At 43.1% G+C, this 13,594-nt stretch overlaps 1 protein-coding gene across 1 annotated transcript; it reads right to left on the reverse strand.

Moving 5' to 3' along the window:
- Positions 1-1,658: 1,658 nt before the first annotated feature.
- Positions 1,659-12,046, reverse strand: slc25a24 (solute carrier family 25 member 24). The gene is made up of 10 exons (XM_048975991.1): positions 11,525-12,046; positions 9,537-9,663; positions 8,321-8,408; positions 6,074-6,185; positions 4,110-4,268; positions 3,805-3,957; positions 3,395-3,502; positions 3,016-3,183; positions 2,581-2,731; positions 1,659-2,337 (listed from the first exon to the last, which is right to left on the reverse strand). Exons 1-10 carry the CDS (start codon positions 11,699-11,701, stop codon positions 2,156-2,158), a joined length of 1,425 nt encoding a protein of 474 aa, XP_048831948.1. The 5' UTR covers positions 11,702-12,046; the 3' UTR covers positions 1,659-2,155.
- Positions 12,047-13,594: the final 1,548 nt, after the last annotated feature.

The following is a 13,594-nucleotide window of genomic DNA, read 5'->3' on the forward strand; positions in this document are numbered from 1 at the left end:
CATTGTAAACTTATGATACAGGGGCAGTTCACCCCAAAACAGAAAAAAAGATCTGTTTGGCTTTGGTGCGATCTATCCATCCAGGTCAAGGATCTCCAGTTCCAGACCTGGAGAGCTGCTGTCCAGTAGGTTTTCTATCCTACCTGGCTTATGAAGAGCCACACCTGTTCTCAGGTAAATACCAGGAGCAGGTGTCGTTAATCAGAAACCAGACACAACAGAAAATCTGCTGGACAGTAGCTCTCCAGGACTGGAGTTGGAGAGCCCTGATCTAGGTTGTTCTGCTGGGAGTTGCATAGCATTGGAGATATCAGCCATAGAAATGTCGGCTTCTCTCGAATATAATGGAAGTGAATGACATTCTTTCTGTGGAAATTAAAGCATCAGAAAAATACACCTGAAAAATGTCTCTCACCAAAAATCATGACCCGGTCATTGAAGATAACATGATCTCTTCGAGGACTTGAAATTTAAAGGGTTAAATACAGGCCAATTCCAGCATTACGGATGTGACCTGCGACCCAGTGGGATAAGCGGTTTGGAAAATGGATGGATGGATGGATGGATGTGATATTAAGATTTATACTGGAAAATAAAAATGCCTAAAAGCATGGAGAAGCTTAGTATCAATTAATCAATTTGTATAAAGACTGGAACCAATTTCCCATTATCTTAGCTTCAGATAATAGTTTAGACTGAGTTTAAAAGGAGCAAATTAAGTAGTTTCATAAACTCCACTGCTATGTCCTCTGATCCTGGATTTTAAAGTGAATCTGTTTTAAACAACCTAAATGCCATGTGCCTTTAGAAATCAACGGCAATTACCTCGTACAGGTAAAACTTGAACCAAATGATGACAAAAAATATTTGTCGTAACATTCCTGCATGATAACAAATGTTTCAGATATTGCTTTGAAAATACCGGTTGCATTTTGTCTTAAAATAAAATCACCACCAGACGGCAGCTGCATATGCTGAAAGCGGACCTAGCAGTGAGTCACCTCTAACTGTTATTTCCAGCCAACCAACAATCCTCCCCTATGCAACAAGCGCGAAGCAACTGAATGATGTTTATGCGCAACCACTGTTTCCTTCCTGCCTCTTCTTAGAAGGTCTTTGGTTCCTCTTTCTCTCACCTCGTGCTAGGATTCCTGCACAAGGTTTCCTTCTTTCATTAAATTAAAAATGTCAGTTTGACGGTGCATTTAAATTAAGGGCTGAGCAGTAAGGTGAAGCAGACGGGGGACGGACAGAAGGTGGAGCAGCGCTTCTTCACAGGCCTCCCGGCAGAATGTGGCACAGCCAGCCAACTCTTCACACATTCAGTGGGACGCTACCTCTGATATGGGGTCTTTCTAGCCCTTTATATCCCTGCTAAACGGAAAAGGTGCCACTTTCATTGGGGGAATTTGACCCTCTGCTGACACTCAGTGGCCCTGTAGTGACCCTGGTGTAGCTGGTGCATCACTCATGTTGCAGAAGGGGCAGCTCGTTTGCCCCTTTCCTACTGTCGCTCGACTTACTCGTCATCTGAATAATCGCATGTAGAAATGGGTCCCAGCGAATGATGCTGGCCAGCACTGAACCAAGGGCATCCCGAGCGCACTCGCCTATGTAATGTATTAAAAATATGAAGATTAGCAGGAGTCACACAAAGGTATCAAAAGAATATTGTATTGAAAAGACTGTAAACAGGGTTGTGTCAATAAAACAAAACTTTGGGGAAGGGGCAAACGAAAAAGGGGGCAAATGAAAAACAAACAAATGTTAAGGCACAGAATGTCAGCCTCAGCTTCTGAACACAGTATAAAGTGCCCATGCAGTAAGTCTTTGGACATCACCTACCCGCCAAATCTGTCATTCGTTCATATACCAGCCACATCTTTCATAGCCTGCACACATCGACTGCATTCAGAGACGGGCGTGATTTGGTTTATAGTGTCAGTGAGCTAAAAGAAAACATGCATCAAAATGCAATTAAGGCTTAATGGAATAGCTAAAAAGTATAAAATATAATGTGAGAACCATTCTGTCAGAAACACAGAATAATCTGGAAAAAACAGTTTTAATACAACAGTCCTGAGCTTTTCACATCTCTGAATAAACTTGAACGGAAAACTATTGAAAATACCCCGTCTTGGGGGGGGGGGGGAGTTCACTTGGATATTCCCAGGCCTGTCTTCATGTACTCATAGACCACATAGCTAATGCTGACGGCAGGAATCACTTTCATGAAGTTGGGGAGAATGCCTCTGTACAAGCCGAAGAATCCATCTTTCTCCAGAATGTTCTTGGCTAAACGGCTCATGGACAGCTGCTCTGATCCTTCCAGAGATGCTGGGAGTTACACAAGGAAGACGGAAAACAGAATAATTACACAAGATAATGCATCGCATGCTTCTGAAGAGGGATTAATACTTGAACTACGATACTAGGAATGATGCTTGCTAGACGATCGGTAGGCACTTGGCTGTAGATCATCTGAACATAAAAACAATCGCTCACTCTACCGGTTTCTACAGTAAGTGAAAGGAATAACATTTAAGGCTTTCACACTATTCTGTGTACTGTGACAGGCACCTTGTGCTTGCATGCGGGTCCGGATTAGAGCGAGAGGGTAGCTAGCTAGCTGTCCGCAGGTGCTGGAGATGGTCCCACACGCCAGGAGCACCAAGATCCCAGGGTTGGCGGTGTCCTTTGCATACTGCGACAGCCAGGCGTTCTTCAGACTCTGCAAATTGCACAGGATTGATACACCGGGGTCAGAAAGGAGCTTCATAACTGCCTTCGTCCATGTTCTGTAACTACTTTTCCTCAATAGGATTGTGATATTATTTTAAGACCTATTCAGCATCCCAAGAGTTCTCAACTCAAAAGCAGTCAAAAGTAAAGAGATACAGAACGTATAAAGAGTACCTATTAAGAGTTTATTAAACCAATTCACCAGAATCCAGGCTCATTGAGACATGGAATGATTACTTTTTTTATATAAGGAGTATCAAAATAGACTGTGACCTCGTAAACCGCCAGGTCAATGCCGGCGTAGGGAATAATGCCCAGGATGTTGGGAATGTAGCCTTTATAAAAGGCCTTCAACCCCTCTCTTCTCAGGATCTTCTTGGCACAGTCAAACATGCCAGAGTACTGACCAGTTTTCCTCAGAGTCAGTCTAGTCTTCATCACCTAACAGCAAAAGAGGATTGAAGTTCTTCAACCAGAAGGCAATGTCTTTCCACACCGTGATACGCTTATGTTCCATTTATATTCATGTTATTATATTTAATATAAACAATCACTCAAATAATCAGGCTAATCGGTAGATTACCGAGTTATTAAGATAATGGACAGTGACAGCCCTTGTTCCATTGGGACAGTGGGGGGGTTGTCCTCTTACCTCCATAGGGTAGATGGCCGTCTGGGCTGTAGCCCCTGCCAGGGACCCAGCAATGAACCTTTCATGGATTTGCACCTTCCCACTTTCTGCTGACAGCAGCTTCTTGTACTGGGGGGGGGGGCAGAAACACAGGGATCATAAGCCCACCACGGTCCAATAAAAAATAAAACAACCAGTTATCCAGTTAAAAAGAATGAAAGTATGGCAGGTAAACTCTTTAAGAACTGGGATGTTTATCATATAAAAATCAATCCATTCGTCATTCAATAAGTACAGGCTCACAGTGCATTTCTTCATCCCTTATCTATTTCCCATCCACCCTTTTTCAGAACGATTATCAAACACCTCTGCCCTGCTATGACAGTATTAGTTGACGAGTGTCTGGTATTTTTTGGGATGATTTCACCCACCTGCTCATAGGCCATAAATTTAATGGCAGTTTCGGGTGCAATCTTGATGACATTGACCCCATTCCCCCTCCAGAGGGATGACACCCCCCCTTCCTTTATCATCTGCTTGAAGCCCCCCATGAGGCTGATTTTGTTGGACTTGGAGGCATGCACCTACAAAGCAGGCATCAATGTTAACGGAGGACGTTTCAGGTTATGTAGATTTTAGCTAGAAACTGGAACAGTGCATTATCCTGCTGATAGTAACATTAAATTAAAAACTCCAGTCACTGTAAATGTGGGGCAGTACTGCCTTCCACACATACCTGCATGAACACTTTCATTCTGTCAAGAGGCGCAGTGCCAGTGCGGGACACCGCCCCTGCCACGCCCCCAGCTGCCAGCTGCTTCCACCAGAGGCCAGTCTTCTTCTCCTCCTCCGTGAACTCATCAGGAATGGTGAGACTATCCCCGATGTCCAGCACCTGTGTAGGGTTCGGGTTCGGGTTAGTACCTGTGTCGCGTATTCTATAGAAGATTTACTCAGACGATCACATTTGAAAAATAATAAACTTAATGCAAGAATACAAACAGAATATTCAGCGCTCTTAAGGGAAAAGGCCAAGAGTGAACATTAAATATCTGCACTATCACATATTTAAACAAGCATTTGTGCTGCAGGATTTGCAGAATTTGCAAGGCGCTGCAAATACTTTTTGCCGCTTTGAAAACAGGAGATGCTCAATTTTGGACTTGAATGGTGACTCATTTACAGTCACTCACTTTTTTTATGCTACTGAAAATGATATGTGCAAATAATCTGTATGCCGAGTTCGCAATGAGGGAGCTAAGCAGCTTTTACCAAACTGGCTTTTAACTGACCGCTCTCCACCCAGGGTGAAATCAGGCCTTCATATAGTATGTTCTTTAAACTTAAATTATGAATAAGCACCTGCCACATAACAATAGAATGTCCCACTGTTTGTACTACATGCGTCTTCAACACGTGTTTGTTAATCATTTAATGCCCAGACCTTAGGAAAAAATGAAAATCTTCCTCTTTTCAAAGTGACGGGGAGAACACTGCATCATTCGTGCAATTCTGCTGCCCTTCATGTCTAACTTGTTTTATTCAAGAATAATGCACTTGCCAAGCCTGATTGCTTAAGAATGCTGATTGCTTAAGAATGCTGATTGCTTAAGAATACTGATTGCTTAAATATGTTTTTCATAAGTCTGACGTTCCTTCGCATATGTTTATTACTGTGTTTATTGTCAAACCCTTACAGAGTCTCGTAAGGAAAGCAAATAAAATGCACCGTCTCCGGAGGAATACGTAAAAACATCCTAACAATGTTCTTCTTCAATGCTAAAGCCACAAAATGTCACATCTTTTGAAAGAGCATTTTACACATCACTGCTTTGAAAAATGAAATTAAACAAAGAACAAAGAAAACAATTACATGGCTTGTTATTCACATTTGTTTTAAATAATAATAATAATAATAATAATAACTGATCTGTTATTGTTCCTGTGGGGAAATTCTTCTTCATGCCTCCCTTAATTTGCTCTTGTAGAGAGCAGCTACCCGTAGCAGCGCCCAGGGAGCTGGGGATTAAGGGCCTTGCTCAAGGACCCACAGACGTGCTGAAGCTGGGTTTGAACCAATGACCTTCTGGTTACAGGCACAGAGGCTTAGCCCACTGAGCCACAAACTGCTCAGGGTCTCCATTATATTAAAACTGTTTCAAAAATAAATAAAAATATAAGTACGCTAAATAAATGTTGTCCCATTTCAGAGATAAATATTTATATAATGTAAGAAAATGACAAAACATAAAAACACTGCTAGATAAGGTGAAATCATAGTTTATACGGTCACGTACAGCGTGCAATAAACGTATCTTTACCACATCACCCTCAGCGTATGTTGTTGATAAGTGACTAACTTGATATCAGTGATAACACTGTAAGATAAGAAGATAACCAAAGCATTCTCTCAATGTATGGCACAGAGCAGTGTCAAAGGTACATTCCTCACCAGGAGACAGGAGTCAGAAGAAGCAACAGTCCAGCATTGTTAAGGTGCAAAATGGGCAGAAATGGCAGCTTGCAGACCCACAGAATCCTTCCCACATAGCGACGACACCCACCGGTGCATATCTGAGATGCCAAATCTCACTGGCAAAATCAAATTCAAACGCCTAGTGCTTTACTAGTTGGGTTAACACAAAAACCAGTTTTCATAGTAGGACTCTTGCAGAGAAATGCGCACTGGACTAGTCATACCGTAGAATGCTTCCAGTATCTGACAATATCCTGAAGGTTATCGGCAGGATTGAAGAGAAAGTGCTCCCTCCACTCGTTCCAGTCCACTGTCATGGTCCCGTCCACATCGATGCTGGGGGACAAAGACAAGAGGCACTTTTATACTGTGGAGTAGGATGCGCACCCCCATCATTGAAGTCCATGTGCTTTGTGCACAGGGGCACAGTCGTGCTGGAGCTGAAAAGGACCGTCCCCAAAATTGTTCGCACATAGTTGGAAGCATAGATTTGCCCAAGATGTCTTGGTATGCATAAGCATTAAGGGGGCTAACCTGAGCCCTGACAAACAGCCCCATACCATTATCCCTCCCCCACATACTTTACAGTTGGCACAATGCAGTCAGGCGGGTAACATTCTCCTGGCATCAGCCAAGCCCTGATGGAAGAAATATGCAAACTGATGCAAAGATGGCATCCTATGACAGTACTAATGTTGAATTCATTGAGCGCTTTAGAATAACCCAATCTTTCACAGATGTTTGTAAACCTGACTGTATGACTAGGTGCATGATTTTACACACCTGTGACAATGAGTCTGAATGAAACACTTGAATTCAATGATTACGAGGAGTGTCCCAATACCTTTGTCCATAAAGTGTATGTTAAAGACGCATATGAAGTGACTACTAATGCAATATGATTTGATTCACCCCTATTGTGATGCAGTGCAATTCAACATAATTTGATTTGACACAATGCTATACAATGCCATTCAATGTGATACAATGCAAAAAATATGGTGCTTTGGAATTCAATATGGGACAGATTCTTTTTTAAATCAAGGCCATCGCATAGTAATCTTTTATGCCAGTGCATAAATGTGAATCAATGAATATTACCATTCCTACTGCGGGGACTGGGATGCTGTGACATGGACACACAGAGCTAAAGAACAAGGAAATGTGCTCGTGCTGGGGGTGAAATTCACAGAGAACCAGTATAAAGGTTAGAAAATGAACTACAGCTATCTGTGTGCTGTGGATGCAGAACATTGATTCCCAATTCTGGCTCCATCGCACAGGACGCCTGCCCACCTCCGAAAGTAAATACCTGACAGCAGACACTGTCTCCCCAATTGATTTATTGGAGTCTTTTCCTTCCATACATGGGTTTAACAAGTGTTGGAGGGGCTGCATAGACTGGGGGGGGGGGGGCAACAACTCTGAATTCTGATGATAAGCAGTGGAATTCTGGATAAAGGTCAATTCATGCTATTATTATTATTAATATTGTTATTATTATTAGCTAATAAGGGCAGCACAGTGACAAACTGTCACCCCATTTAGGGTATCCTCTGCCCCATTCCCTATGCTTCCAGGAGTAGGTGCCAGGTTCTCTGTGACTGCGTACTGTATAGATACATATGCTTATATGTGGTAGATATAATGATATTGACACATTCATAGAGCTCCTCTCTAAAATCATGCATTTATCATGCGTCAGGCATCAGTACTGCACTGTGTAAATAAAATTATGCAGCTTAACAACATTTTCACATTAAGTAAGATGCAGACCATTGTTTACAACTATAAGGAAATAGCAGAAACAGATTGGATTAAGGACACAAACGGCGCATGATTAATTCCCTGCTTCAGGCCAGCAGCTGTAGAAGAAGGAAAAGCTATGAAACTGGTAATGTGTCAGGATGGAGGTCCTCTTCCTCAGTACGGCACATCCACATGTAGCACGTGGACCCAGTGACTCATGGGTAACAAAATAGATTAGCAGCTGGATGGCCGGCCTCACTGAACGACTGAAATCTTATAAGATGTCTAGTGCTGGGCCAGTAAAATCATCAAGGGAGAATCTGGAAACTAAAACGGTCATTTATGTCATTTTAATATTTTTACATTTTTATAATAAGTGGACTTCACTCAGAGTATCTACTTTAATAGACACAGGTATAATAGGTAAATAAAAAGGTTATACTGTTCTGAACCAGTTAGCTCCACTCAGCCCAGCTGAAGTGCAGTTTAATTGCAGTTTTGTTTTCTCTGCCTCCCTGCCCTACGTTTGCTCCACATTATCAGCACCTCTGCAGGTCAGCTCTGCCCTATCAAGGGCCTCCACCCAATACACACCATTCCAGTACACACTGGGAATTCCTCACTTACATCCGGGATCCTTCCTCACTTTCCTGATAACCCGGAATAACCCTCCATGCCCAGCACACTGATAATGATACAGCACAGTCAGCGTAAATGCAAACCTTCTCAGGATCTTCTCAGCATCTTCTTTACTTATGGTCACACCCAGATCCGCCAGGGCCTGCTTGATTTCCGTATAGTCGATGGTCCCTGCAGAAAGCAGATCATAAAGCAAAGGAACGCCAGGCTGTTATAAGGCATGTGAAGGGACAAGTAAGACAAGATGCAAGAGGTTATGAGAGGCAATGAGGCACGACTCGACTACTGCGACTCTCTACTTTCAGATCTACCAGCTCGCGCTATCAGACCACTGCAGATGATTCGAAACGCAACAGCGCGTCTGATATCCACGCTCGTGTCACACCCTTCCTTGACTCTCTTCACTGGCTCCCTACTGGTGCTCACATGATGTTCAAGACCTTGGTGCTGGCTTATGGGCACATCGATGGACAGGCATCCATCTCCACCAAAAGGCTCCTCAAGATCTATGCCCCATCTCACCCCCTTCAATCATCAAACCATTGCCGCTTGGAGCTCCCTCCACCACGTGAGAAGTGTCACTCCAGATGGTTCTCTGGTGTGATTCCCGGTGGCGGAATGAGCTGCTGAACCACGTCCAGTCATCAGACTTAATGCCTAAAGACCCATCTGTTCCATAAATCCTTTACTAACCTGATTGGTGTTTGCATACTCTTATGTTGTACATACAGGCCCTTGCATAGTCTTATTAAGTTCTTACTTTGTTAACTTGCTTTGTTCTTACTTTGTTAACTGTTCTTTAGCTGTGTAGCTCCTGCTCCAAGACCTACTTACTCATGTATCTGGGCTTTCACTGAAAATTCAGCCTAGCTGCACTTATGCCTAGTTGACTCCTTGATACCATGAATGTCTGCAATGTCCGGTTTGCCTTGCTATACATCACAATGGACAAAAGCTCCAGTTAAATATCCATCCATCCATCCATTTTCAAACCGCTTCTCCTACTGGGTCGCGGGGGGTCCGGAGCCTATCCCGGAAGCAATGGGTACGAGGCAGGGAACAACCCAGGATGGGGGGCCAGCCCATCGCACAGTTAAATATCAAAATCAGAAAACTTTATTGATCCCAGAGGAAATTGCTTATGCGATGACGATCACAACACACAACACAGAGACAAGAGCAATACAAAATAAAATAAAATAGTCTGGATAAAATTTAAATAGGAATCTGTAGTAAGAAAACAACCACAATATGAATATGTAAATGTAGAATGGGGCGACTTCACACTGCCAGACGTACCATCTTGGTTTTTGTCCAGGTTCTTGAACGTCAAAAGGAGTTTCTTCTCATGCTCCTTGAGATACCTGGAAAACTCCTCAAAGTCAAGTCCTTCATTCTTGTCTGTGTCACCAGCAGAAATTATCTTCTGTTTTCAAAAAGAAAAGAGAAACATTCGATGTTGCTGGGATGGTAGGAAAGCAAAAACCGATCAAGACAATAACGGAGTTGACAATGTGTCAAAATCAAGTGAAAGTATATTCAAGTACTGAATTGCTGTATTGTTCCGCATTAAGATTATATTGTCAAAAATGAAATGATCATTAAAAGTGGCATTGACACACAGCATCAACAGAACTACATCACAACATATTAGATTCCTGAGTTTCAGCTGTGTCTTGTAATTTTGTGATACTGATTTATACTGAACATTTATAAAAATTAAATACGTTTTTCCCTGTGGGTCATTCAGAACCTTTAAACAAAGATGTCTCATTAATCTTGATTTCCTGGTACAGGTTTCACTTTCGTAACAGTAACATGAAAATTGTTTTGATGCAATTGTTTTCTAAAGCACCTTATTTAATAACAATAATAATATCTATTTTTCACATATTTTTCAGCCTCTAATAAAGTTGTTGCTAAGTATGTTAAAGGTTACGATGGGAGTGTCTCAACTGAAATTCAAACCCCCAATGCACTAATGTCAAAGAGTCCCCTTTAATATACGAGAGCATCTTCCAAGTCATTAAAGAAATAAAACCTGTCAGACTACAGTCAAACTGGTACGACAAAAACCCACTGAGTAACACGCGATGTCTTTGTGTATATAGCAACTGATACAACTCTCACCTTATTTCTCATACGTTACATGTCAGGCTCTGCCAGCTCACTATCTCGGCTGGGAACAACCCAGGATGGGGGGCCAGCCCATCGCAGGGCACACTCACACACCATTCACTCTCACATGCATTCCAACGGGCAATTTAGCAAGTCCAATTAGCCTCAGCATGTTTTTGGACTGTGGGGGGAAACCGGAGTACCCGGAGGAAACCCCACGACGACATGGGGAGAACATGCAAACTCCACACACATGTGACCCAGGCGGAGACTCGAACCCGGGTCCCAGAGGTGTGAGGCAACAGTGCTAACCACTGCACCGCCCCTGCGCAGACTAATAATATAATATAATAATATGCACGACCCAGCAGAGAGGCTGCTGTAAAGTATAATTTCCGTGGGCTTACAGTTAATAAACATAGGAGGGGTGGCCGCTGCATGGGCCATGGCATGACTGGGCGCTGAGGAATGCATGCTATTCTGCACATTTGGGCAGTGCCTTTAATCTTAAGGTGTAAACCTAACTGCAACCTCACCGATCCTGTTTCAAATCATAAATCAAACTGCGTCTCTCTCATATCCGGACGACTCCAAGACTCCACTGAGGATTACACAATTTTACACCGTGGCCCAGTTAGTCATTTACTTTACAGGGCGACGCCGGCATGAATCAAGGTAATGCAGTAAATTACAGACGGTATCAGATGGCACGTCCCGTCCGACATTATTAAACAAGGCGGATCTTTGTGGAAGAGCACGGAGATAAGCGTCGGGTCGTAAAAGAGTATTTTTATCGCCGCAACTCGTGTAAATACTGCTGTGTGAGAGGAGATTTCGTGCAGGAAGTTCGCCTGAATTGTGTGCGGTTTCGGGGCAGCCAGACATCATCCACAGTGACTGCCTGTATAAACTCCACCAGAAAAAACCAGTTTGAATAGGAAATAAACCCAGTTTGTCTGCAGCGTAAAGTTGGCAGCCTATTTGTAAGGACTGTTCATATTAACATACATGACACGCATACAATTCCCTTCCATCCATATTTCATGTTGATCCATTAACCCACCCAGCAGTGACGAGATTTCAGAAAGGGGGCAGAATTTCCCTTGTTAAGATACAAAAGAAGCGACGATGCTTCTCTGGAAATGCAGAGGTTAGAAATGACAGTTTACCTCTGCGGAACCGAAGGCCGCCCCCATGGCGGCCAGCCCCGCTCTCAGCTCCCACACGTCCACCCTGCCGTCCCCGTTGGCGTCCAGCTTATCGAACAGCTCCTGGTAGCTTTTCCCCAGATCTGCATCTGAGCAGCGAGCCCTGCGAAACACCATATTTCTGCATATCTCGTACATTTTCGCCCTACAGATAACGGGGCCGATCTGGCAGAAGCAGACCGCGATGGGGGCCGAGGTGGCTGGGGCGGTGTCGGTCCCGGTGTCGCTGTCGGTCCCGGTGTCGGACGGCTCCTCTAAGGCGGCACTTCGGTTTCCCGTAAAAAGCGGAGCAATCGCCGCTTCCCGTGTCTATCCAAAACCTAAGTAACCTCCCTTCGAGCCACGGAAAAAAACCTCCGTCCCTCTCCAGGCGATGGCTGGACCCAGTGGGTGGGGCATGAAAAAAGTTACTTGAAGCGAAAAATGCTCCAGCTTTCCTTTGTCGACGGCACGCCTTTTCTACACGACGAACAAGAAAGGATATGATAAAGCCTGTCCTCTTATACTGAATAAAATACCATTTTGCGAAATTTTGATGCATTCGCGTGTCTTTCTGTTATACGTAAGACTAATGGGGCGTTGAGTGTTTATTAATACCATGTTATACACTAAGTATAGGGTATATGCATCGACGTGGACATATTTGTAGAATGCAGGACAAACCTTGCTGGGTGTACCACAGACTGGGCTTCGTTTTACAGCAAAAGAATCTAAATAAGGGCGTAACAGACGCAGATGTTAGAAACAGGTCTATTAACAAATATTTAAATAGGCCTACATGGCGTATCAGCGCAAAGTGAACATGCATAGCTGGTGTATATGAGACGCGACTGAGGGACATTGAGTATGTTTTCACTGTATTTTTATTCTGGGGGTTTCCACGATACACGCGCTCTGCGACGAGTGTGTGCGTGTGCGCATGCGCAGAAATTATTAGTCTTGTTCTTGCTTTCGGGATTTTGTTCCTTTTCCAACGCGAGCAGAACATTTTCAAATATTCTATGCTCTTGGATCTATTATTTACAACCAACTTAATTCAGTTAACATATTTTGATTCCATGTGGCAATGGGTCCCTCAACAACCTTCTAACGAACCTGCTGCTATATTGCATTGAATTAAGCATATTGTCCGCACAAAGCACATTTTTTTAATGTATATAATTTATTATGTCGATTGTCTTGATCGCCATTGCGTGTTTTGCACGACACCCTAAAGTAAATTCCTCGTATGTAAAAGCAGTTTGGTTATAGGCCTAAACGATTCTGATTCTTCTTATCAGTTATCGTGACTGTGGATTTATCTTCAGAGTGATGGAGTAATAGTGAATGCACATGTCTATGCTGTTTGTCGTAAAGCGGGGCCCCCAAGGTCCACTGTACACCGACCAGGGGGGTCCACCGCCGGTAAAACTGGCCGACCTGTAGGGGGCGGAAACGATCACTATGGGAACGTCATTATGTCCACATTTATGTTCATGTGCAATAGTCATCAATTTTATTTTCTATTTCAATTCAATGTAATTCAACAGTAACATTTTCACCCGTGATTATGTTTAAGTACAGGCTGGGTTTTCTACCTTAAATTTGCATATTTTAGCACATTTTGACATGAGTTACATGTCAAATCTGATCAAAAAGAGTAAGAATTGACCTTACAAAGTCATAAAAAGACATAAACATTACATTTTGATTTAACAAAAATTTTAAACTGCATATTTGTCGCAAGAATGGGCTGGCCCCCATCCTGGGTTGTTCCCTACCTCGTGCCCATTGCTTCCGGGATAGGCTCCGGACCCCCCGCGACCCAGTAGGATAAGCGGTTTGGAAAATGGATGGATTGATGGATATTTGTCCCAAGACCGGGCTCGATTTTAATTGTAAAGGGGGGTACCAATGAAAATCGTCTTTGATGGGCCTCAAAACGAACAGCAATTTATTAAAATTGTTTTTAGACCAAGCACACTTAGTAACATGGGAAAAATCAGTTTGTTGTTTTCAAGAACTTTCTTTTTTTCGGGACAACCCAAGGAG

Source organism: Brienomyrus brachyistius, chromosome 15 (assembly GCF_023856365.1).
Source record: "Brienomyrus brachyistius isolate T26 chromosome 15, BBRACH_0.4, whole genome shotgun sequence".
Classification (NCBI taxonomy): domain Eukaryota; kingdom Metazoa; phylum Chordata; class Actinopteri; order Osteoglossiformes; family Mormyridae; genus Brienomyrus; species Brienomyrus brachyistius.

Excerpts from the sequence above, each read along its gene's own strand:
- slc25a24 (XM_048975991.1), bottom strand. The coding sequence starts at position 11,701 with ATGTACGAGATATGCAGAAATATGGTGTTTCGCAGGGCTCGCTGCTCA. Across the intron at positions 8,409-9,536 it reads CCTGGACAAAAACCAAGATG|GGACCATCGACTATACGGAA; the intron begins GTACGTCTGGCA and ends TGCTTTCTGCAG. Across the intron at positions 4,269-6,073 it reads GATACTGGAAGCATTCTACG|GTGCTGGACATCGGGGATAG; the intron begins GTATGACTAGTC and ends AACCCTACACAG.